This window comes from Amia ocellicauda, chromosome 11 (genome assembly GCF_036373705.1).
Source record: "Amia ocellicauda isolate fAmiCal2 chromosome 11, fAmiCal2.hap1, whole genome shotgun sequence".
NCBI lineage: Eukaryota > Metazoa > Chordata > Actinopteri > Amiiformes > Amiidae > Amia > Amia ocellicauda.
The window spans coordinates 18,123,679-18,150,663 of record NC_089860.1 but is presented as its reverse complement, the minus strand read 5'-3'; the positions used below and the strand labels follow the sequence as shown (position 1 = coordinate 18,150,663).

The following is a 26,985-nucleotide window of genomic DNA, read 5'->3' as shown; positions in this document are numbered from 1 at the left end:
CCGAGGAGACGTGGAACGGCTTCACAAGTGCGGACGCATCGACCCAGCAGCAGCAGCAGCAGCTTCTCAGAAATGGGCTTGTGTTAATTGCTCTCGCTTCAGCTGCACAGGTTGCAGGGTGTGTCATTGTATTCCCCTTGGCATGCTAGATCCTCTCTCGCTGTTTGCAAAAGTGTGCTGGGCAGAGTTGTCTTGGCAGCAGTTGGGAGGCAGTGAGATGTACTGCAGTTAACTGAATTTAGGCTGGAAAACTACTCACCTCTGGGCTCCAACATGCTCGGGAAAGACTACATGCTGGCTATCATCATAGTCAACTATGATGGTGAGTAGTGGAGCTTTTTTATTGTCTGTCAGTTATTTTGTATTTTATTTTTTACAAAGCTTCCTGTGTTTTAACTTTGAAATGCTGAAAAGAACTCTAGTTAGTGTTGTCCCTGTGTTAGGTGCGCAGAATGCTACTGTGTGACATCTCTCCAGTGGCTTGCTTTGGAGTTTGCACTACTGCGGATGTAGCATCCACAGCACTGCTTACCTCTGCACTGCACACAGGCACTCAGGAGGACAGGCTGGTGTTTGATAGAAATATAACTTTAATTTGTCTTTTCCTCAATCAATTATAAACTACAGCAATGTGGTTCATTCCACAACATCTTTTACATTTGTTTTGTTTAAACACCTTTCTCCATTGGTATCGAGGTTCTGTTGTTTATGACAAAATCAGCCTTGCTACAGTACCAGGCAAAGGCGTTTGATCATTGTCTCAGCCATCCTGTCTTAAATGCAGCCCAGGTAAACATCCATGTTCTTTAGCAGACAGGGACTGTACTGAATATCAGTTGTTTTCATTTCAGTATAAGGCAGAAAATAGTGGTTGAAAAATACAATAGTAAGTATCCAGAACTGCGTGTGTCCACAATTGATGAAATCCATTAATTCCTGCTGTTTTTGTTTTGTTTTGTTTTGTTTTGTTTTTTAATAATTAGAGTCCATTTTGCTTTTGTTGTTGTTTGAATTCATCCAAAGAGAAAATCATGGATGAAGTTTCTCTTGTCTGGGAAGTTATGCAGATAAATGTGTGTCTGCAGTTGCCATGCTGCAGACATTTTGTCGAATTGTCGTTTACATTGATGGAACCAGACAATAGTATAAAAAATATGAAGTTGTTGTTTGTCGCACAACATTAAAGCAGCTGGTGCAGACCAAGTTTGATGCATGGTCCAGTAGAGCTCTAGTAATTGATAAATGCTAGTGGATTCAATCTCCTGGTTCCAGCAGCTAAATTCAGTATATTTGGAATAGCACTTGTGAAGCAGGGTGTTGATTTTCCTCAAAGATGACCAAATTGCTCCAACTTTGATATTGGTTATTCAGTGGTGATGACAGTTTTTTATGTTCACTAGGAAATGAAAGCCTGTGACACGCTGATATGTATGCTTTCCAGGATAACAAAGCAGAAATATGTGTGAGTAGAGGGTGGGGTCGCAGGTGTGTGCATCTAAGTCTATTTTTCAGGAAGGCAGTTCAGGGTTTTAGTGAAGATAATCCATTTGATATTAGCTATTTTAAAATTTACATTAAGGGAAGCTAGAATTAGTTTGAGAAAGCTTTAATTTGCTGTTTACTTTTTTTTTGAATGGCTATTTAGTTTCTTTGCTTGCTATTCACTGTCTCACTGCAGATTAATTAATATTTAAAGACATTAGATAGCACGGCATGTCTGAGGTGGGAGATGTTTGGTACCAGCTGTTGTCTGGAACACAGAAAATAACTTTATATTTTTACGTGCCTATATGTTTTTTGGTTTTTTTATGTGATTCATCTATTTCTCACCATGTGCCTTTGTTACCTTGATAACAAAAGCAGCTCCAGCAGGGACTTTGTTCAGAACAGTTGTAATATGACAACAGTCAGAGCCCTGGGTTTAGATTTTTGCCAGGTCTAGACATACCTTACAGTTTACTGTAGCATATCATTAGCTTCATAATCTTTAAATGGAGTTCAAATCATATTAAAATATATAACACCTGAAACCCATACAAAATCAAATCTTATAGGAAGTAAGGTTTGTAATTGCATATTGTTAGCTTCAATTCCATACTCATCACCCTTCTATCAAGAGGTCTGAGTATGTATTAGCCATTATGCTGTATTCCTGTAACAGCACCATGTTTACATGCATCAGAATATTGAATTTGTACTTCAGGGCCTTCAGATGTGCTATTTTGTATTCACAGAGCATCGTGCTGTGACGATATATAGTCCACAAAGTTCTGTTGCTCTCCACTCGTCTGCCTGCTTGGCTTTCATTTCTCTATCTTGGACTGTATCCATTTCCTTTTTTCCCCCCAGCCCATGACATTGTTTGCACCTCCTAACTGCTCGTCTGCTCATTATCAGTGAGTGCTGAAAAAAGGCAGTCTTTCTTCTGTTACCAGACAGAGTGCGTTTACTGCACGTCACCATTCTCAAAATAACCTCTCACACAGCTGCCACTGCACACTTTCAAGCTAAGAACATATATCTATATATTTCTTACTCTCTATCTTTCTATATCTGTGTGTGTTTAGGTAAAAGATGTAAGTCAATGTTTTCTCACTTGTAAGACAAGAAAATGAGGAATGAAACGAGATGGGCTCTGAAATAATGTGTACACACTTGTATACAATTTATAATCAATGTATAAAATGGCCTGTAAGTATCCCAGGTAGCCAGGCTGCTTGACAGTATTGATTCAGGCCAGCAACAGTAGCCCAAGCCCTGGCTTCTGCAGAATCCTAGATTGATGTTTTGATCCACTCTAACTTTAATCCTTTGCTACGTAGGGAATTTTGACCTTGTATTAAAACGCAAGGCTCCTCCGCTGGGATTACACCATGCCAGATGTACAGTGAAATTCATTAGTGAATAAAACAGGGCTCCCCTCCCTCAGTTCCCCAGCGAGAGGGCCTGGGCAGAGTGTAAGGTCTTTCTTATAGAGAATAGAAATCAGTAAAAAGCAACACATATCTTTCAGTGAAGTTTTTTAATCTTGTGAAAAAAATATAAATACATTAAATCAACGAATAAAACGCACACAAAAACACACACACACACATTTGATTGTATGAGGTGCTCTGTTAAATATGAATATAGAGTACCAGAAAGAGAAGGTTGGCGAAAATGGTAATAAAATCAAACTCAGACTTTCGAAAGGGGGAATTTGGTCACAAAGTGATTTTTAAAGTTGAATGTAATATGGATTATGGCAAAACATTGAATGTACATTTTTGTGCATAAAGTGCAGAAAGCACGTGATACACTTTACATAAAGGAGCTACGTGTATTGGTCTGAATGAGGTTTTAGAAATCACTGTGCAATCCATTTCTTATTTAAAACCTTTGGATAATCATGCTGATAGTGTAAAGTTTGGGAAACCTCAGGAATAGCATGACTCCTGAATCCCTAGAATGCTTCCATTTTGTACAGTTATCTTAAGAACGACAAAATAAATCAAACAGGAAGTGATAAGCTGTCAATGCACTTACTGTTGATGGTCACTGCAGTGTGGGCAGATTGGTTCCTTTCTATATTACTGTGAATCTGTAGAGTTTCCTGAATTGTCTTTTTTTTTTTTTGGAGATAAAGGGAATAACCTGTCTTGCAGTTCTCTGTTGTTGTTTTATCTTCGTACTGCACACTTCAAATACCTGTACCAATATATAAACTTTAGTGATGTAACTTTCATCATACTTTTAACATACATTGTGTCTTAAAAGGCTACTATTGAAGAGTAGAGGTGCAGACTATAGAGGATAAGTATTAGGACTTTAGGATCTGTTATAGTGATGCAAACAATCTGGGATTGGTGGTCTTAAATTTTGAACACAGCTTTAGTGATGTAATTACAAATGCTCTCCTTCAGCATTACTAAACAAAAAGGTAATTGCTTTTCTGGTCTGTCTATATATGCTATATATATATAAAGCATAGATTCCTATTATATTTTTTTATCAGCTCTTGGTCTGTGCAAGGACACATTTCTGACACAATGTTTATACAAAATCTTTTTACATTGAGCAAAAGTAGGAAGAAAGCTATTTCCTCCTGCTTCTCTTCCTTTAGAATAATTTGAATGCTGGGAAAATTCATCTCAAGGAGCACGGCTGTCATGATGTGGTTTGAGCACAGGGATATGAGGTTCATTAATTACCTGTAACCATCAACCTTTCTGAAACTGCAGTAATGGAAGCACGTACATGTCAAGAACAGATGCAGATTTTCTGGGCTGTTGTCATGTTTGAGGTTAAATGGGATTTCTGCAAAGGCACATTCAATTAAATAGGAGACTGTTAATCCCTGTATAGAAGACATAATTATTCACACTTCTATACACATGCATGATTTCATATATGTCTGTATAATTAATTAAATTGTTTGTATGCAGCACAATACTTATAACATTCAATAACATATTCTTATATCCTAGGCTGTCAATAATATTTGAGTATAGAATTATTCTTACACAAAAACATCTTGAGGTAAAAATCATGCTCCTATTATAATTAGATGTTTCCTAGTATGTGGATGGGTTTTGAGTTATTCTCCATTTTTGTTTTATACACAAAAACACCTTTGGAAGGAATGGATTACAGTTCCAAATTTTATCAAAGTATTTTACTCCAGGGCATATTTTACTACTCTATTATAACAGGAGCCAAAATCCCAGTTAAAAAACATTGCAAACAAAATGCTTTCACAGATTGGAGAGAGTTTTCCTAATGACCTAGTTCTGCCACAATCCTGTAGTAGCTACATTTCAATTGCATTTCTCCAATATTACACATCAGCACCTCCACCAACCTTTTCATTAGCTCTCAGTTTGTTAGCTGTTAAAGTATATAGTTTATTAAGCATTAATAAATAAACCTAGAATAAATGACTGGTAATACATTATCAAGGGGAAGAAGACTTCATAATAAACTTTAACTTTAATCATTTGCAAAATATAGTCAAGTTATTACAAATCACCTCATGAACAAGTGGTTTTATATTGTATTAAAATTATCTTTATTAGTTTACTTCAGAACACAACATTTAGTGGTGCTTTGCAATAGTACAGAGGGATTTATGTCACTCACTAGTATTGTGAGCAAATGTGATTATGTAGGCCACGATTCATAAATACATAGGTTACCACTGGATTCTGTCTCATTAATACAGGGATTAATGCTCATGACACATGTGACTTATTATGTAAAATTGCTGCAGAATACATTTTCTAAGCAGCCCGGATGGAAATGAATGGGGCTTCTAATATCTGTGTAAACAGTCAGAAGAATACTCCATATTCTTTTAAAATCTTTGTTGAAACATGGGTACTCAGACTGAATCCGAATGTGTGAAAGATGTGAGGCACTCCTAGCAGAGATATTTTAAGAATGTGATGTGTTGCTACATTGCGAACCACACGCAGATGAAATTTAGCATTGATTGCTGTGATCCCACACTGGACTGCAGTGCTATTCTGAGAGTCCTTAGAGACCCTCATGGGTGTCTGTAGATAAACCTGGAAATTGTGCCAAACACAAGCAGTGTGCAATTTTAGTCAATGTTCTCACTTGTACAGGTGTGAATAGAAATGTGTTTGGAACATCTGTTCTTTTAATTAGTCCGATTAGTCTGATTTTCTGAAATTAAAGTGAAGCTGTATGATACCATGCTAAGAGAAAACTATACATAAGCAGGTACTGAGGGTATTTGTAATCTTCACTGTCGTACTCGATGGTTTCAGACTAGAACCCCCGTCATAAGGATTAAATTCATAACTTTCCATGGGGTTTCTTAGTAAAAGGTGATAATGATATACCCATAATGTAACCTTGACACATTGCCTTGGGATATTTAAAAAGGAGCATTTATTCACTGTAATTCCACTGCTGTGTAATTAGTGTTTTTTCCATTATTGCTTGGTCCTGTTTGCAAGATGGGCTAATTAAATATATAACTATCACTTCAATACATTAAAACAGATCTCAGAATGAAGAGCCCGGCGACTGAGCTGCCTCCATCGCAGAAATCCTCACACCAGGATGAACCATCTGTTATGAAATGGTTTAATCGACATGTGGGAATCTTGGTTATAAAAACAGCCATTGATTGTTCATATCTTTTCAAATGAAATGACTCGAGGTTGGAGTTTCACAAACCTGCCTTAAAATATGTATATTAACAGAAGCTTTAAATAAAGCATAGTACAGCTGTGAGCACAACACAATTAACTAATGGATGGAGCAAGGTTCCACAGGACATTTTAAAGGAAATGTATAGGGACAAATGTAAAGAAAGAGCAGGTCCAGGTTAATATGGTTAATATTGTTATGGTCAGGTTGTATTAATTGTACACTTAGCCTATTGATACTAGCCAGCCCAGAATCTGTGATTTGACAAAGCCTAATCCATTGGCTACACAGATGATTGACACATTCCCATGGTTCTTACAAAACAATTCACTTCTGCGGTTAATGTAATCTGTGCAGCATGGATACTAAATCTTACTACAGCTTTTAAGCATAATGTCATTGACCCCAGATTCAAAGGAAAATAAATTAATCTCTCTCACTGCGTCTATTTACCAAATTACAATGATCGTTGCTTTTAATCAACTGCTCTAAATCTGTATAATAGATTTAAATAGACAATACGTGTGTGTGTGTGTGTGTATATATATATATATATATATATATATATATATATATATATATATATATATATATCAGAAAAGTTATAATCAGCAGAAGGTCATTCATCTGGCTTGTATCGTATTGATCTAGGATCATTTTTGAAGATACAGCATATTGTACACAGCTTGGAAATTTGTCATGCAGGATCAAGGGTTATAGCTACAAGGAACATAAAGTATAATATGTACACATTCTTTGACTTAAGGCAATCAATACATTAAAGTTATACATAGTTCTTGCCTAGGTTGCTAAAAAATACAGTTCTGGCTCAAATCCACTTGGCCACTACTAACCATTAACTCATTGATCAGTGAGTATCTGAAAGTGAAGTTGACAGACGCCAAGGAAAGCAAATAGGTGTTGTGGTAATTAAACCTGATTAATTCTACTTTGCAGGCCTAGTTTGTCTGTTTTTAGTTTTTTTTTATTCACAGTTAATATTTTAGAAAATTGTAGAAAATTTTATCCATTTTGAAGAAAGCTGAATAAGAGATGGTTTAAAATCAACATTTTGTTTATACATTTGCTCTGTTTCTTCAAAAGCATTTGCAGCCTAATTAATCCAGTGTCGATAAGACCGTCCCATGGGTTATGTGCTTGTGGCTTTGGTGTGGATGCTGTAGCGGGAGCTGTTTGAATCTGTCTAATCCCTGCCCACTGTGGTCTGAAGGATGGGCCCAGACCTTGCGTTCAAGCCTCAAACAAATTAAGATATTTGGCTGTTTTCAGACATAGTTGTTCATCCTCCTGTAACATCGATTTAATACAGCCAGGCAGACATGCAGGAAAGGACGAATAAGCTTTATATTGTACATCCTGAGAGAATCGCAACTTTTGAATGGTTGAGCTGTGTAATAGGAGTCTTTGTATTTGTATGTGTTTGTGCATATGTCTGTATGTATATACGGTCAAAACATTTTATATCAAAAAACTTAGACTCCAGTTAGTCCTCAATTGAGGATGTAGACAATTAGTCTGGCAGGAATAACTTTAAATAATAATAAGGAAACCAGAACACAAAAAGAACACCAAAAACAAAACAGAGTCCCAGAGATAACCACTAAACAAATAATCATATGTGTGCATGGTTTACCAATTTGTGGACATGATAGATCAATTAATGTGCATGCTTTTTTAAGTCATGCCTACAAAATACTCTGTGCTTAGATTTTGAATTACTATGTTGTCTAAAAAAAAACAATAGCTCAGCTTTAGCTAAGGTGATAAGAGGCTAAGCTGGCTTTCATTGGATCCAATATCTGTAGGCAGCTTGTAAAACAAGATGTTTGAAGGCATTACGAATCTAAACAATATCCAGTAATCAGTGTGTAATGAAAGAACAAAGGTGAAATAATTGCAACCAAAAAATCCTTAAGAGATACAAGACAACAAGTCTATGTAATGGTATTGCATGCTATCTGAAAGACACAGAGAAGTGCTGAATATGATAACAGCCCAGAGGCTTGTTGTTGTGGTAAAGCCAGCCAGGTTGTAGCTTCCTCATTGCCCGTGCAAGCGCAGTCCCATGTCACTACTGACCCACTTTTTTTTACGCCACTTCAGGATAACTAGTAGCATCATGATGCTTCCTGAACTTTGCACTGTTGTTATTCCAGTTCAGTGTTGAAGCTTAACTGCCTTTTGTCTGTGGAAGAAAAGCAGAAAATCTTGCTCTTTATAGTTTGTAATTTTCTTCTCATGCTATATTCTATTCAAAAATATAACATGTAACATACCAAAACAACAAAAACAAAATAATACAAATAATTATGATTTTGATATTAGTTAATTGGTAACACTTTACAATGTCTCCCTAGTTACAGTGTATTTACATAGTAGGTACTCAGTACATTTGTAGTTACTCATGAGAACAGTGTAATTATGCATTATTACAATGTACTTAATGTGTAAAAATTATTAACGTATATGTAAGTATATATACATACAATCCTTCCAGTGTTTCCTGGGTCAGCCTCAGTAAGGGTATCTGCTGAGAAATAAGTATCAGTGGGCCATGCCTCCCCGGCAATGGGCAGAGATCTCGAGGCTCGAAAATTGGGACCAGGTTTATATGTTCACATGTGCATTGAACAAAAAACTAAATTACAAACTTAGTTACAATTGTGTAATTACATATACCATAAACCATTTCACACATTAAGTACATTGTGATAATGCATAATTACACTGTTCTTAAGAGTACCTACAGATGTAGTTGCTGAGTACATGGAAATACACAGTAATTAGGGAATCTTTTATATTACTGAATTATTTCCTTATAAGATAAAACAAATGTAAGCAAATATATATATATATATATATATATATATATATATATATTTTTTTTTATAATTTGTCCTAAAAACATACTTGAATTTGTAGTCTCCATCCAAAAACAGTGGTCTCCATGTATGTTTAGATAACCTCTGGAATGACCAGAACCTGGAGCCAGACTCTGACCTCCCACCTGGCTGGAGGACCATCCGGGACAGCACTGGCACCTACTACTGGCATGTTCCCACGGGCACGACCCAATGGCAGCACCCTGCGTACAGCTCTGATGGAGACCAGGCAGCAGTCAATGGATTTTCCACTGCAGACTACAAGGTAATGGTAATGCAGGTTAAATGCGAATGAGTTCATTTTACAGCGGCATATCTTCAATTGTCTGCAGAAGAATAGATGGGAGCTTTTACAGAGACCCTTCATGTGAACGTTTACAACATCCTTAACCATTGTGATGCAAAGCTGGCGACCTCACAGCCGTGGATTTACAAAGCAAAACTGAATGTCTGCAGGGTAGGAAGAGAAGCTTTTTGTATCTGCCCTGATTATTCCACCAGACTGTGTCATTTAAGGCCCGTTAGACTCCTCTACATAGTGCTTGACTTTTATGAATGGTTTGTGATGTTGAAACAAGATGATTTTTCTCCTCTCACTCCAGGCTTTCCATTCTGATGGAGGCAGACAGGTATCAAGGGGAAGGCAAATTGAGAGCCCTGTTGCTTCAATAAATGACAGGTACTATCTCAGTCTATTTCAGCTGCTTTCACACGACACCATCTAATCCTGGGTTGAGGACCTGGGGCAGCCCTGGGGTGACTCGCCCCTGAGTTCAGCCCTGCTGGGGTTCACTTTGGCCTGGCACTACAATACATGGGTTACGATTCACATTAAAGTGCTGCTTAGGCTAACCAGTTTAGGTTTGAGCTTTGAAGTTCTTATGGAATTGTCTGCCCACATTTCTATCATCTCTCAGAGATAGCAAACCTAAACACATAACACTTGGTCTGGAAGACTATGATGGGGTAATTTACTCTAAATGTTCACAGATTATGAAATATCCAGGCATTAATGAAGACTTGTTATTTGTCACAGCGGTACCCTAGTCAGCAGTCTGCAGCATCTGATTGCTATTAATTACCAACTGAATTCATTTTTGGCTTTATTTACTCTTACAGATTAAATAATTCATCTGTAAGACTCAAGCCAGGCTATTTCAAGTTAATTATCAATGATACATCATTATTAAACCAGATTAAATAAATAAATAAAGCAAATATATGCATAAATAAATATACATTATTATTATTATATGTATTCTTGTTCAAGCTTGCCATGACGGCTATGTTTTTTTTGTTTTCTTTCTTTCCTTGTCTTTCATGCTTCAGTCAGTGTTGTAAAGTGCTCTTTATGGCCATGCTCAGCACACTCGCACATTATTGCTGACTTTGACATTCCAGTAACTGCCTCCATGCCAGAAACCCACTGCACTATACAAGCTGCATTTTACAGCTTCCAACAGCACACACACACACACACACTGAAACAGGTAGGGCCTGGGTCTTGGTATTGTATTGATCAAGGGTTCCCAATGTCTGGTGATGGAGGGCCAATTTCCGGAGGTTCCATGGGATGGGGGGCCACAGTAGAAAATTAACCACCAATGAAAACTAAATATGTCCCAAATCATACATTTGTATCTCTGTTAGGGAACATTTATGAACTTGAATTGTTGTTTTATTATTTGCCCCCAAATTACATGTGCATTTTGTGATATATTTTTTTTAAGTGTAAAAATATAGTAAAGGTTCAGAAAAGGAGTGGTTGAAGGCTGACTCTGGGGGGGCCGCACCAAACATCCTAGAGGGCTGCATTTGGCCCCCGGGCCGCACTTTGGTAACCCCTGGTATAGATCATCTTCTCCCATCATACCCTGACTTTTGAAAAATATTTGTTTTCCTGGGACAAGTAACTGTCTGTGTTATTTTATCCTAAATATGAAATATAATCAAAGCAAACAGAGATGTATCAAAGTAAACTTCTTTACTGGAATTGTTGTTTTTGTAAATATAAAATAATATAGCTGCCATTGGCAGAAACCTTTGTGAGGATTCAAGTGAGGGAGTTAAGTCATTCATAACCTGTGTCGTTTTTTCCTTCAAAAAAGCCATAGTTACATTCCGTCAATATTATGCTTAATCTTTTTCAGGGAAATATTGTGTTGTTTTTAGCTCCATGTAATCATTCATGTAGGTCAAGGTGAACTTGTATTAGTAAGGTTCTCTGGTTATATAGGGCCCTCAGGATTTAGTTAAAAATGAGAAATGCATATAAATGCCTCATCAGTATCCATGTTGATGTGGTATATACTTCCCCTTGAGTGATATAAATAGGAACTGCATCTGCACAACATCAAAAGAACATCCACTGCAGGCGGCTTCAAAACGATCAATTTTAGTAACTGTACAAAGATGGTTGGGACCTGAAAGTATACCATCCTTAGGCATATTCTGTTTCCAGAAGCAGAAATCCAGGGAGTCGAAGCAATACAAAATCTGTTATACCAGGACATCCTGCAACGAAAATTGAAAAAGCTTCTTCTCCTTAACATTATATTTTTAGCAAGCTCAACTGAAAATCAAATTCAGATCTTTCTAGCAAAGACTGTCACTGGGGGATACAGATCGAGTGGGGGGAATTGTGTTTCTTGCATAATGAACCAAAAAACCCATAATTATTTTTTTCTTCCATTGTTTCAGTCTGGGATATATATATATTTCATGTTGCAGAATACTGAAGTTTGACACATAGGAAAATGTAACATTCACATAAACTTGATGTATCTTTCACTCTGGGGGGGAAAACAGGCTTTTGAAGTCTTCCCTCTTTTATTCTTTTCTTCATTTAATCCCTTTGAAGTGTGCACCTGTGCTCCTCTGAGTTCAGTCAAATCACTCAAATCTGTTAAAGGAGACGTATCTGTCTCTGGCAGTCCTGCTCTGCGATATCCTCAATGGTAACGAATCAAACTTGGGTGTTTGGGACAGGCTTACAGTCAGTGTAACAATAAATGCATATTAAAAATTCTTTTTTTCACTGGAGGTGGAAAAATTGGTATATTGGTATATTGGTATTGAAAGAGGTATAGCAACCCATCCTGAACAGGTGTTGCTCAGAAGAAATGCATATTGAGTCAAAATAGCACTATTAACAATAACGAGCTCTATTATTCAGTAGAGATGGCATTGTAGCAGTGTTTGTGTGCCTTGTTATATGCAGACCTTTAGAAGCAGGAGGTTGGGAGTAAGCAAAAGTCAATGAAATCAAGGTACAGGAAAACAAGGAACAATTAAATAAATGTAAGCAGGCCTGTTACTGGAATTTAAGAATAGGCTGTGGTCTCCTAAGATTATCAGCATAAAACATACAGAAAGAAAATGTTTCATGTGCACTTTTTCATTGATCAAATTACAGAAGCAACATTTGATGTGAATCTCAGCCATTGGATACTGTACTACAATGATGCATTTATGGGTTTTTATTAAGAATGCTTTTATTGGAATTAAAGGAATTAAATAAGAATCCTAGATTCAGTCCAAAGCTGCTTCAGTCTATTTCTGAGTATGGAATGGGGAGGTTTATAACAGTTTCATATGACAGGGCATTGGTATTCTGTGCTGATCGATTGACATTATGCAAAGCTGCTTTAAAATGAATATGTAACTACACCAGCAAAGCTCCTGAGCTCCCTAAATGAGAGTGCTCCTGTCATAAATAATTCTCCTTCATGGTGACACTGCAGATGACATTTGGTAGATTGAAGGAGATCTGAGAATCTTTCAGTCCCTGCCTTTCATTGAGAACACCAGTCAGACCGAGCTCACATCCCTATCAGTTTCTAAGAGGAAAGTCTACCGATCATATTGCCGGCTTTCCACTCAGGAGAGGAGAATATTTTCCATCGTTAACCTCATTGAAAAAGAATATAAATGTAGCTGTGATATTAAAAATGCATTGTTTGCATTTTTATTCACTGGTGCAAAATAAGAGTAAGATTGCTGTACTTGGAGGTAACAAGTTCAAGTCCATCCTTCATGATTAAGTGTGGCCTCAAGTAGGACATTTGTTAACAATATAAAGATGGAATCTAATCAAATACTTTATCTGTCCCTACTTTGGATATGTTGATGGTTATTAGATTTAATTGCATTATGCGGCATGTGAAAATATAATGTATCAGAGCACATTTATTTTATGTGACACTGAAACGTCTTAACTGTACTGACAAGCAGTTCATTATTGAGATATACTATTTGATTACATCAGTAATTAGTTTGATTTAATTAAAATATTAATTGAAAATGACAACTATTTAAACGTGGTTGTGCATTGGCAGAACTCTAGTATGTGCCTCTGTATATTATCATTAGCTACCCCAGCAACTGAATGCTTTTCACTATTTTGTGGACTCATCTCTGGAAAGGATAATTACATTTGTCCAGTGAGGTGAAACCAGAAAATATATTCAGGTTATTAAGACTCCAGCATAATTCCTTTCAGATTTTAGAATGTTAAACTGTTAAACTGTATTAATTGTTCATGAGTTTTGTTTTACTTTTAAGTGTCTTTTACTTTCTGTAATCACAAAATGGACATTGAAATATAATATTATGGGACTATCGATTACTATGAGATAAAAAACTTTGAACAAGGGCAAATATGATCACCTGACTTTGAGATGCTAAAACCTTAACAAATATCCATCCATCTATCCATTTTCAAAACTGCTTGTCCTGGTGAGCCTTAACAAATATCTGAAAAGTCAATCTAAAGAGTGTACACTGTGTTATAAAAATAGCCTTGCCTCTGTGAGGTCAGACAAGAATGGAAACACGGCATTCAGCAAGAGTCATTGGAGACTTTACTCACCGAAGGTCACCCACACCAGAAGAATTTCTTGAGCGATGCAGCATAGAAATCAAGAACCCTCACACACATACACACACATATAAAGTCCAGTGACACTGAGAGCAGTTCGTCTTCACTCGACCACTTTCCAAAAGAGCTCACAAAATACAGTTTGCTGTCTTGTGATCCATTATGTTGACAATCCTGATGCTGTCTTGCAGGAGCTCACTTCCCTGGCAGGAAGAAGACTATTTCTGCACCAACACTGACCCTGACTCCAAGGTACTGTTTACAGCCGAGTCTCATTGAACCTTTGCAACACATTGGTAAACATGTTAATTGAACCCTTGGTATATACAATATACAAATCAAACATACAAAAAAGCATATCTAGGGTGGAGCTCAGACCACCAAACTGCTACTCTTTGCATCCTTAAAGCCCATGCAGCAAGTGGAAGTCATCATATGTATTGTTAAGAAACTAATAAGGTAAAGAAAAAAATAAACACCTTAATGTCATGAACAGGAGCGCCTCTAGTTCATGGCCCTGTGTTTTGCATGTGCTTCGTACCCGGTGCCCAGACATCCCCCAGCTGACTCTGTGTGTGTCCCTGTGATAGTGCTTCGCTGTGCGCTCTCTGGGTTGGGTGGAGATCCCAGAAGAGGAACTTACTCCAGGCAAGAGCAGCATTGCTGTCAATAACTGCATCCAGCAGCTGTCGCACAGTAAGTGTGAGGGCCGAGACGCCATGGGAGCCTGGGGGGAGGTGAGTAAAACCTCGACAAGGGAGCACTACTTGTGTGCTCAGATCATACTGACCACAATCAATGGAACGCGTATAAATGTAAATGTTCCACACTAGATCTTTGATACAGGTTTATTCCCTTTCTCTCACTATGAACTAATTCATCTTTAACCATTACAACCAAATTGTGTTTTGTTTCTTATATTCGTCTTAATTATATATGTAGGTATTCTGGGAATATGTAACTACCAGACATATAAAATACAAAATATTGAAAGCCAAAATATTTTAGTCTGCTGGAAAATGAGGTCACAGTGCCTCTGGTTTTTAAATGTCCAAGGTATGATGTCAAACCACATGAAACCTCTTTATGAGAAAAAGATGGGTTGTGTGCCATAAGGTACAAGCTCTGGTTTCACTCTTTAGGGCCAGGACATGGTGATGATTCTGAAGAAGGACACTCTTAGTTTGGTTGACCCAGTAGACCACAGCTTGATCCACTGTCAGCCCATCATTAACATCCGAGTGTGGGGTGTAGGCTGCAACAATGGCAGGTGAGCCTTCATTTAGCTGGGGCTATAGGAGGCTAGAGCAAAAACATCTGAAGGGGATTTTATTTGATCGGGCAAGTCTAGTGAAGTTGCAAAACACATTCATCCCCCATTGCTATTCTACGCACATGTACAAAGCAATGAACAACTGTAAGGGGTGTTACTATGATAACTATTAGGATAATTCAACTTACCGTGGAGAGTACAAAGATCCTTGAAACAAACAATAAGGTTAGTCCTTGAAATGTTCATGGGATGTCATCTGAATATTGTTGCCTTCTGTCGTCTGAGGAGAACTATTTTTGGCAGTGTTTTCTAAATATACCAGAGGGACAACCAAAATGTGACCCTGGCGTCACATTATTTGGAGTTACTTTAAAGTAGCCAGCAGAGGAATATGCTGAAGATAATGATAATAACAATATGATGATGCACAATTCATGTGAAGAATTCCTTCATATTCTCACAATTAAAAGTATTAGAGTATATTTGCTCTAATAATAATACTCCAGATTCTAATAATAGTCAATGATGGAGTACGTTTTGACAAAGTAATAGTCTAATACCCCAAGGGTCCTATTGTTTTTTATAGCCATCTAATATATAATAGCTTTTTAACTATTAATCAATGTAGCACACGGAGAGCCTCAAATACCACAAGAATTGTATAAGAATACCAGCTCTACCTTATTCTACATGTAATGCTGAAACAATCATATCCTAGTCTCTGCCTTAGGGGTATTCTAAAACCTAATAAACTATTTTGGGCAGAGAGAATTCAACATCCCAGTGACAGGTGTATTATGTTGATGAAGGGTTTGATATGACCCCTTTATGTTTAGTTTGAAGACTTTCTTCATCTTTGCCAAATCACTTGCAGCAGAAGACATACGTACATTGACTCTAAAGTCGGTGCAGCTGGCTTTACTGCCCAATAACTCACTACTAAAGAGGAGATAGCTACTGCAGTTGGTCAAAGCTGTCTTATTTTACGTGAGTAGACGCAAAAAAGCACAACTCCAGTTTCTTGTACAACCACAGATTGCAGATTTCCATTTAGATACAGGTATTGCTTCTGCGTACTGCCCAGCTTATGAAACAGAGTATTTGATGTGAAACGCATTAAGAAAGTCTTGTCTGGCCTTGAGTTTAATCTCCTGGTACATCCTCTTGGCCCGACAGTTGGTAACATGAGACAGAGTGCCAAACCTGCAGCCAGAATGGGACAGTTTTAACTGTAATTTCTTTTCTTTTTTTTCTTTCATTTTTGATTGCTACCCTTGAAACAGAGACAGGTAACTACTTTTTGGTTTACAAAGTTTTTAGTTGTTTTTTGTTTTTGTTTTCACATAACAGTTGTAGCGATAGCATGCATGATGCCAGACTTCAATATGACAGGCCACAAAGCTTACACATTCCCATTCATTAAGGGGTTCAGCAGTTTCCCTGCATTTCATTATGAACTCAGACAGTATCATTTTCATAGAAAACCGAGTAATTGATTCTTATACAGAACATAATCCCTTCCACCTTTGAGATTGTTGTAAACAGGTCAACTCTACAATGCATACCCAGTAAACATACCTTGCAAACGCATGTTCATATATGGATCATGCATGTTTAATGAAATTCATCCTCCATTCCTTTCAATTATGACAATATATGACTAAGAAAAGCTCTTAGCTGAGCAGATGCTTTATCTCAGTCTTCAAGACTCTAGGGAAGGGGGGTAATGATTGATGTGCTTTACTGCACATTAAGCAGCTCTTCTGGGTTCTAGGTTGGATCACACAGAACCCCTACTCGGTGTGACAATGTGACCTTGTATCAGTCTTCTTCTGGATCCAATTATGGATGTTTTTCTTACATCTAAAATATACTAAAGCAAGACAAAAATAGCTCCAGTTATGAATATGTAACAGTTTAGTTTTGAATTATAATGGCTGTGATACTCCAACTGTTTATTATTATTATTATTATTATTATTATTAGTAGTAGTAGTAGTAGTAGTAGTAGTAGTAGTAGTAGTAGTAGTAGTGTGTGTATGTATATATATATATATATATATATATATATATATATATATATATATATATATAACTAAATTACTAACATGGGAAAGTGGGATGAATATTTTTTAAGGTAATGTAGGTAATATACTGCAATTTAAATGCATTGAGCAAGTTGTGTGCAACACTTGAGAATGCCTCCTTTAAGAATGAATGGACTGAGTGAGTTTTCTGGGTAGAATTCATATAATTAATGTAAATGCATCTGTCAACACATTGAATTTGCTACATTGCTGCATTGCTCAAATTTAGTAAAATGAAATGAAACAAGCAGATTGCATGTCTTCCAATTTCATTAAAACTTTTGCTTCTGTAGATTTACAACAGCTATCACTACTGATAGTACTTATAGTATACAAAAGTCATAATAGTTGCAGACAATAAATATCACTGAATTCTTTATTCCATAACAGAAAGAGAAATCATACAATAATGATCCCTCCATGGGCCTCATAGGACCTAGTTACATTATATTACACATTAAAGAGTCTCTCTTGACAAGATATTCTGCTGTTGAGATCAATTAAACTGCACGAAACACAGTAAATTGCTCAACATGCTACATGCAGATTCCATTTGAAAGTGAATATTTTATTAATATGTAAATAATGAAATGGAGATGAGAATTCTGCCATTGCCACCAAAAGAAAGTTATTTTCCCATTCCCTTTGATTCAAGTCTTTAATAATTAAAAAGCTGTGGGAACTGAAATTCTCCCACTGTCAGCAAGAAATAGTGTACACCCAGAGAAAGGCATTGTACATACTCATCAGTGCTACTGCTTAAAATCCGGGGGAAAAGACCCCTCTTTAAATCCCAGTTGACTTCTTATATGATCATATTTCTGAATATACTAGTCCCTTTATTTAAAGGCCATGGCTTATCAACACATTACTATTACAATTTGCCTATAGATGAAGCTCTGGTGAACATAATGAAAATTATGTACAGCTGAAAAACAGAGGCTAAGGTCAGAGAAAAAAGTTCCCCTTGATTTAAACATAAATATAAATAGGCCTTGAAACATAAATATTTAATGTTCATGAAGATTAGTCACTGTTCTGTATTTGTATGGATGACAAAAAAAAAAAATCCCAGTTTTGATTGCTCTTTATGTCTCCTCTACAGAGTATTCTATTAGTATTCTACAGACCAAACAGTCTAATCTAATAATGACTCTGAATACACAGACAATCAGAAATCTACAAATTAACCTTTTAGGTCACTGTAAATGACTTAAGATTATCAGTATACTATGCCCCTACCCTTGGCTACTTAATTGGCCTAATTGAACTTATTAAAATTATCAATATGTAATTTAGAGGGAAGGGGCTTCACAAAACTGGTGTAGGCACCTCTATCTAGCACTTCAAAAAGGCTCTGTAATTTACTCCTGCTGTGCACACTTTTCTGTACAATCTGTGCTGTATAATGAAAGTGTCGATTCATAACTAGGCCAATTGCACAGTGCACTCAACAGTTCAATTGAATTTGCAGGATAGACATATCTTAGTATTTATCTATATATTAAACATTCAAGTTTAAAGCTTGGATTTTTTTAAATGAGACCCTTCTACAAACCCTGCTTTTGCCTGTGTACTAAAGTTGAACCGGATGGTTGGGGAACAAAGCTTTACAGTTTCACTGCTGTATCTTTAAGTACGTTAACAAATGTTTTCTCTTCTCTTCAGAGACTTTGCCTTTGTAGCCAATGACAAAGACACGTGCATGCTGAAATGCCATGTGTTTCGCTGTGATGTTCCTGCCAAGGCCATCGCCACTGCTCTCCATGAGATGTGCTCAAAGGTGACCACTGTACTGCTGTGCCAGACTGAGGAGATCTGTTAGACCTGAAAACAAGCTCTGAGCTAAATAGAGCGAGGCAGTGGCAATGCACTGGAAAGAAAAGTTAGTTAAAATGTGATTTAGGGCTGGATCCACATACCAAGATTAGCACTAGTCTTGGACTACACAATATTATTTGATGTTATTCTAAGATCCGTACTAATCTGTGAAACCAGTTAATAGTGTTCAGGTCTATTGGTTTGGCACTGACTTTCCTTCTTTTCCTGGAGGGCAACAAGTCCTGATGGATGTAAAGATAACTTCTAATAGTTAATTACTAAAGACCTGGGGGAGAAGGTACCTTAGTCAATAATGTATTCGACTGAATCATTAAAGGCTTCAGAGGAATGAAAATCCGAAGTCCCTGCAGTCCTCTAGCACTAGGAGGAAATGACTATGTCCTAAACCACACTCAAGTCACTTCTATTAAAAGTGGGGATCAGTTTACTGCTTGGACATTTTTGCCTCCAAGCATGACCCTGGTTCTGTGTCTCCCATCTGTTTAGATAATGTCTGAACGAGCAACAACCTACCCCTCAATGCCCAGGTCCCTCACCATGGAGAGTATTTCCCCAGAGGATTTGCCACTGCAAGGTAATGCCATTTGAGGCTTATGAAGACTAAGTGTTACATAGTTGAGGGAGGGTAATGTGATTACAGAGGATTTATGACAATCCCTTACTACAATATTAATGCTTTCTCCAGTTGGGCTGTATGAACAGCAGTTGCTCCAAAATATTTGGTCAGCTTGAATGCTTATGGTATTAAGGAGATACATGTAACAAATGTCCTAATGAAAGGCTTTTGAAAAATGTTAAAGCACACAATTGGGCTCATTCGCTGCAGTCTGGATTAAATGATACTTCAGTTCCCCCCCTTCAAATGTTCAAAATACATTTAAGTTGTGTATTATAGAGAAGTGTTTATTACACTATATTTGCTTTACTTTCTGTTTAGCTCTCCTGTAGGGGATTAATAAGTTGCCATATCTTTGTCAAGCTCTTCTTCTTTTTTCAGTGGACTTCCTGGATGCAGTGAGACAGAGTAAACAGAAATTTCAAGTGCAGTACATTGGACACCTGCCTGTTGCCAGAGCCATGGGTAAATGTGGAGAATTGGAGTTGAGCTTTTGTCCCAACATCTATAATTAGTCTATATGTTCCTAAACAGATGGTTCTTTATCCAGGGTCATTTATCCATACGAATGTCCCTACTTTACTTCAAGTGTGCTAGTTTTAACTATATTATTAAATCATATAAATTACACTAAGTAGGACCCACAATGCATTGCACACTCCGTTAGCAAAGGCTTACTTACAATGGTTTACCCTTCATTTCCAACAGACCATGTGATTAAATGACAGAATTACTGCACACACACACAAGATGGACTGAGCTGTATTTGATATTCACTGTGTGTCGCCCCTATTACTTTAGCACCAAACACTTGCGCGAAACCCTTTCTTTTTAAAGAAGTGCTATTCAATAATCCCACTAGCAACCTAATGCAAACTTACTATACAACTAAGGTTAGGTAATGCACCTGAAGTTTATCCCCTCTTCCATAAGGTACAAATATCATATTATCATATATCATATTACAACACAAAGGATGAGTATAAAAAAGGGGCCAGGTGAAAGAGGGAAAGACACGAATCACTGCGGCTCTGGATGGGAATGAACCTCATGTGTGCGTAATGTGTCACTAGAAGCCTACTAGCTACTTCTCAATAAAAAAAAGGGAAACGTAAATCTGAAAAATCTAAAAGTGGTTCGCAATTTGCACTTATAATTTCTCTTGTCTAATATGGTGCTGTATCTATCGCTATCTATTGCTTTACCACCAGTTCATCACACTCACGTACAATACAGCAGTAGAGAACTGAAGATGAAATTTGGAAATTATCATTGGACGAACGTGATGTCAGTATTGTATTCTGGTTGTTGATTGGTTAGGGAGGACGTCCTCCCTTGGTGCATCATTTTACGTGTTTTGGCCAATAACAGATTAGCATGAAAAAAAATGAAGTTCATTAAATTGATATAAGAGATCCCGTCTTAAGGAGGACAGCAGGAGCCCGTCCTCCTCTGCCCCCCCCCACCACCACCTCACACAGCCTGCCCTTCCCCTTTGCCTGCAAGTGTCACTGTTGTAATCAGAATTTAAATAATGGATTTTTTCCAAAGAAGAGAACAATTATTTTATAAATGATACTGAGATTTGGTAATGGTTTATTTCAACCAATTACTCTTTTTTATATTTGGATCTCCCTCTTGCCTCTCAAAAATAGAGGAAGAGCAGCCTCCTCTGCCTCTATGGTCCAGCCTCCTCTGGCGTGTATGTTTAACAGCATCATAACCATGGAAGGCTATCTATCCTCATGGAGTACATGCCTAGTAAATGATAGATGTGCTAACAATATATAAGTAATCAGAACCATAAAGTGGTAAACGGCCCAGGCGATTAGGCTGTTGTATTACAGGCACAGTCTGAACAGATGTGTCTTGAGTAATCGCCAGAAGGTGGTCAAGGACTGTGTGATCCTGACCTCGGTAGGAAGGTCGTTTCACCACTTGGGGACGAGGGTGGAAAAGGAACGGACTCTGACGTAAGTTGTGTATGAAGCTGTGATCCTGATATTAACTTTGACCCTTACACATGACTCTACAGATTTGTTTTTTTATTGTTTAATTTGTATCTTTTATAAAGCTCTGTGCCCATTGTAACACACAGATGAAGAAAAAGAAAACTATTGAAGAAATGAATGAATGAATGAGCCTTTATTTTTTTACAATACGACAATGATATCAAATTAGCCTGTCTTATGTAGGTGCAGGTGCTCATGTGTAGCCATGTTATATTGCAGGGATGGAAGTGCTGAACAGAGCAATTGAAAATGTCATGGACTCAGCTGATAGAGATGAATGGGAGCCCATTGCTATCCATGTGTCTGACACTGTTTTGTCACTGTGGAAAGGAGAGGTAAAGATCAATATTAAGCAGTTGACTAAAATTGCTTTTTTTTCATTTTTCTCACACTTTAATGCATTTCATTTCTTTGTAGTGACTTCATTAGAAATGTAAAACTTGGGATACTGCCATACAACATTTAAAGACTTAAAACTGAAGACTGAATTTTGTATCTTTATGTACATGTCAGTGTCCCTGCTTGTTTTAATCTCACATGTAATTTACATGACTTTTGCAGTTAGTGGTATGAAGTACTGTGGGCCTCCTTTTTTCTTCTTAATATGATATGTCAGTGTTGTAACTTTGGTCATATCAAATATCCGGAAACATTCACAGTGTTTATTTGTGAAGTTTCACATCTCTCCCCTGTCCTGGTCAGGATGGTGACGACCCATTCTGGGAATGCCAGGTGAGGTACCTGACTTTCCTGGGCGTGGGACAGGACACCCACACCTTTGCGGTGATCGTGGACGCCGGATGTCAACGCTTCGAGTGCCATGTGTTCTGGTGCGAGCCGGATGCAGGCAATGTCTCCGAGGCCGTGCAGGCTGCCTGTATGGTAAGGACGGCTGGGATTTTCGCAAAGCTATCACACTCTAAGATTTGCTGTATTAAATACTGAAAAATACCGAACCGAACACTCAAAATGTATTTATTTATGTATTTTAAACTATTATAGATTACTTTATACAGTCAAGTGTATTTCAGCTTTAAGAGAACGATCCCATGCCTGGTTTATTTCTACTGCAGATTCAATACCAGAAATGTTTGGTGGCCCAGACTCCACCTTTGAAATCCAAAATGTCTCGAGCCCACACCAAAGTGAAGCGCACCGCCTCCATGGACAGCTCGGCCTTCAGCCCCCACCGCCGTGGAAACTCACCCCCCAAGTTTGGGACTTCTAGCATGAGAAAGGGGGTGCTGGCTTTCTTCGAGACCTTCAGAAACAAACAGTCTGCGGTTCCAATGCCTTAGCACTGCCACAGACAGGGACGTGGGGCCGAGGGACAGCGCATCTCATGGGGAGGGAAAAGGGATGCAGACAGTCTGCCTTCAAATAATGCTCAGCAGTATGTGTGGGATTTTAGATTTCCTAATGGGGATAGGGGTAAGCATAAAAAAAGAAAATCAATACACAACGAATCTGAGACAAGTTTAATTTTCCCTGTTTTTAAGGGTGTCAGTTGTATTGCCTCAGTAATGATATACATATCTTAACAGGGCCCGTTTCAGGTGCAATTTTAAGATGAGAATTGAGGTGCTGTTTTTTCACATTCCATACCTCTCCTGTAGTGGCTTGGAATATAACGTTAAATGCAAGAACAAAGGGGGTGAGGGTACCTGACTTTTAATGTATATCAGCAGACTGACACTACACAACATAATAAAATGAACTATTCCCCCAAAAAAATATATCACTGGTGGCAAAACTGTTTGAACTGCTCAGTAAAGATTAAACTGCAGATGAAGATTTTTTTATTGCATTATTGCATAGTACTGTACACTCAGTACTGTTTTAACAGCCCAGGTATTACTTTTTAACTTTTAAATTTTGCTCTACAATGTAAATGTTACTGTGATAGAAGGGTGAAAGATATCACATATCACTAGGAATAAACTGTCGTTCTTTGTCTACTGATATTATTGCACAACTGATATCTGTTTTTACAAACAAACAAACAAGAAAGCTGTGATATTCAGTGGTAGAAAGTTCATAAAATTCAAAGTGGGAAAATAAGGAAGAATTTTACTCAGAAAAAAAACGATCTTGTGAAAAATGATTTATTTTGTAATAACTATTGTATTTTGCGTAACATTGGTTTAATTAAACTGTGTTTATTTATTTACTTACATATTTATTTATTGTATGTCTCAGTCAATGTAGAAGATGCTATGTACTCAATCATTTATAGCATCGCTCACATAGATATTGGTAATGTATAAGCCACAGTAATAATTTGTATCCTGAGAATTCGATATAGGATGTCCCTGAAATGGTCTGACAGCAAGTTAAAGGCATTGAACTCCTGAAGAGTTATGCATGAACATGTGTTTCATCAAAGTGGGGTGGACCGCTTACTTTGTTTTTCTGTTTTACTTTTCTTGAATTAAAATGTATGTAATGCAGGTGGAATTCAAGGGAAGCTCCCCAAATCAGGAGCGCCTAAACACCTGGTTAACGTTTACCTTCATTTCCTATGTCTTACTCCAAATCTACATGCTCACTTTCACTTGGAAATGCAAAAATGCTTGAATGTTTTAAATGCTCATAATAACAATTAACATTTAGCATTGTAGCCAACAAAAAAGTGTAATCACTTAATTTATTAGGATAAATGAACATTTGAACGTGGTAAAATATAAGAAACCAGTGTATGCTGTTTTGGGGTAACAGGACAATGCTGATGCATGTGGTTTCTCCTACTTACTCTAAAATGCTGTTTTCTAGTGACCCAGATCACTGAGTGTGGGGGGTTCAGATATAAATGCCAGTATTCTGGGGAATGGATTTCATTTTGTACTGAATTGCTCTTTGCTCCAAAAACATATACATAACTGTATTATAAAAAAACAACTCAGGTCTCCTTCTTACTTAATATGAAAATGGAATGGTAATGACTGCGTTCTAGCATGTAATAACATGTTTATTAAAATGCCTAATTAAGGAGAGTTTGTTTGAAATGCTATCATAACGATTCATGTAGCACATTATGTGGTTTTGCTTTTTATACTACCAGTGGACAAAGTGCACAAAGGGTAGTAGAACATAATGTATGTGGAATAGATCCTTTAATATATATATATATATATATATATATATATATATATAGTAGCAATGCACATTCGGTGTGTTGGAGGGATCGTAGCAATGGTCTGTTTTGGTTCTAAAAACTGCTTGGAAATCCAATGCTGAAACTAACCTCCTTGTGGCTTGCTGTGTGTGATACGGTAGCGCTGTGTAACAGACGTTTACTTATATTTTACCACAGTAAACTCAAGTGTGTGTTGTTTCAGGTTTTACTCACTTTGAGCCTGGTGGTTACCTTTACGTCAGAATTGAGATGTACCAGCATTAAAAAATAAAAATGTGAAAAGTTGTGATCTATCTCAATTTTTTAAACAAAAATAGATATCCAAACATATTAGAATTAATGAATACACATATAGACATTCAAATAAAAACAAATGTTCATATACTTTAAATATACACTCACCTAAAGGATTATTAGGAACACCTGTTCAATTTCTCATTAATGCAATTATCTAACCAACCAATCACATGGCAGTTGCTTCAATGCATTTAGGGGTGTGGTCCTGGTCAAGACAATCTCCTGAACTCCAAACTGAATGTCTGAATGGGAAAGAAAGGTGATTTAAGCAATTTTGAGCGTGGCATGGTTGTTGGTGCCAGACGGGCCGGTCTGAGTATTTCACAATCTGCTCAGTTACTGGGATTTTCACGCACAACCATTTCTAGGGTTTACAAAGAATGGTGTGAAAAGGGAAAAACATCCAGTATGCGGCAGTCTTGTGGGCGAAAATGCCTTGTTGATGCTAGAGGTCAGAGGAGAATGGGCCCACTGATTCAAGCTGATAGAAGAGCAACTTTGACTGAAATAACCACTCGTTACAACCGAGGTATGCAGCAAAGCATTTGTGAAGCCACAACACGTACAACCTTGAGGCGGATGGGCTACAACAGGAGAAGACCCCACCGGGTACCACTCATCTCATCTACAAATAGGAAAAAGAGGCTACAATTTGCACAAGCTCACCAAAATTGGACAGTTGAAGACTGGAAAAATGTTGCCTGGTCTGATGAGTCTCGATTTCTGTTGAGACATTCAGATGGTAGAGTCAGAATTTGGTGTAAACAGAATGAGAACATGGATCCATCATGCCTTGTTACCACTGTGCAGGCTGCTGGTGGTGGTGTAATGGTGTGGGGGATGTTTTCTTGGCACACTTTAGGCCCCTTAGTGCCAATTGGGCATCGTTTAAATGCCACGGCCTACCTGAGCATTGTTTCTGACCATGTCCATCCCTTTATGACCACCATGTACCCATCCTCTGATGGCTACTTCCAGCAGGATAATGCACCATGTCACAAAGGTCGAATCATTTCAAATTGGTTTCTTGAACATGACAATGAGTTCACTGTACTAAACTGGCCCCCACAGTCACCAGATCTCAACCCAATAGAGCATCTTTGGGATGTGGTGGAACGGGAGCATCCCACAAATCTCCATCAACTGCAAGATGCTATCCTATCAATATGGGCCAACATTTCTAAAGAATGCTTTCAGCACCTTGTTGAATCAATGCCACGTAGAATTAAGGCAGTTCTGAAGGTGAAAGGGGGTCAAACACAGTATTAGTATGGTGTTCCTAATAATCCTTTAGGTGAGTGTATATATATATATATATATATATATATATATATTTTGCAAGAGTGTATTATAGCAACAGCATGTGGCCTATGTTAAAAAGAAAACCAAAGTCAACAACTTCCAGATTTGAATACCATTTTTAAATTACTGACATTGCAATAAAAAGTTATAATATAATATAATAATACTCATTTAATAATATATATATATATATAAAATATGTGCACAAAGAAAGTTTACAGTGAAAGCCTACATTTACAGAAAGCCAGAGGTCTATAGTCCTGGTTCTCGGAGGCCAGAGGTCTACAGGTTTTCTCCAAAATGGAAGTGACCCTCTCAACTTCAGATTCCTAAAAAACAACAACTTTATAATCAAATTTCAAGAGAAAGCTCCACATCTATGACCTTCAAACTTAAATAGTAGAAAATAGCACAAGCCTCTCGACACTGCACACACTTTTTAGGAGACCTGTTTTATTCCCAACATGTCTCACATGATCC

The 26,985-nt window shown here is 37.4% G+C and overlaps 1 protein-coding gene across 1 annotated transcript; it reads left to right on the top strand.

Moving 5' to 3' along the window:
• Positions 1–23,940, top strand: apbb3 (amyloid beta (A4) precursor protein-binding, family B, member 3). The gene is made up of 12 exons (XM_066716793.1): positions 1–322; positions 9,140–9,327; positions 9,665–9,741; positions 14,133–14,193; positions 14,532–14,678; positions 15,084–15,211; positions 18,969–19,083; positions 19,629–19,716; positions 20,140–20,223; positions 21,990–22,105; positions 22,473–22,652; positions 22,844–23,940. The coding sequence occupies exons 1-12, from the start codon at positions 274–276 to the stop codon at positions 23,066–23,068; spliced, it is 1,458 nt and encodes a 485-aa protein (XP_066572890.1). The 5' UTR covers positions 1–273; the 3' UTR covers positions 23,069–23,940.
• Positions 23,941–26,985: the final 3,045 nt, after the last annotated feature.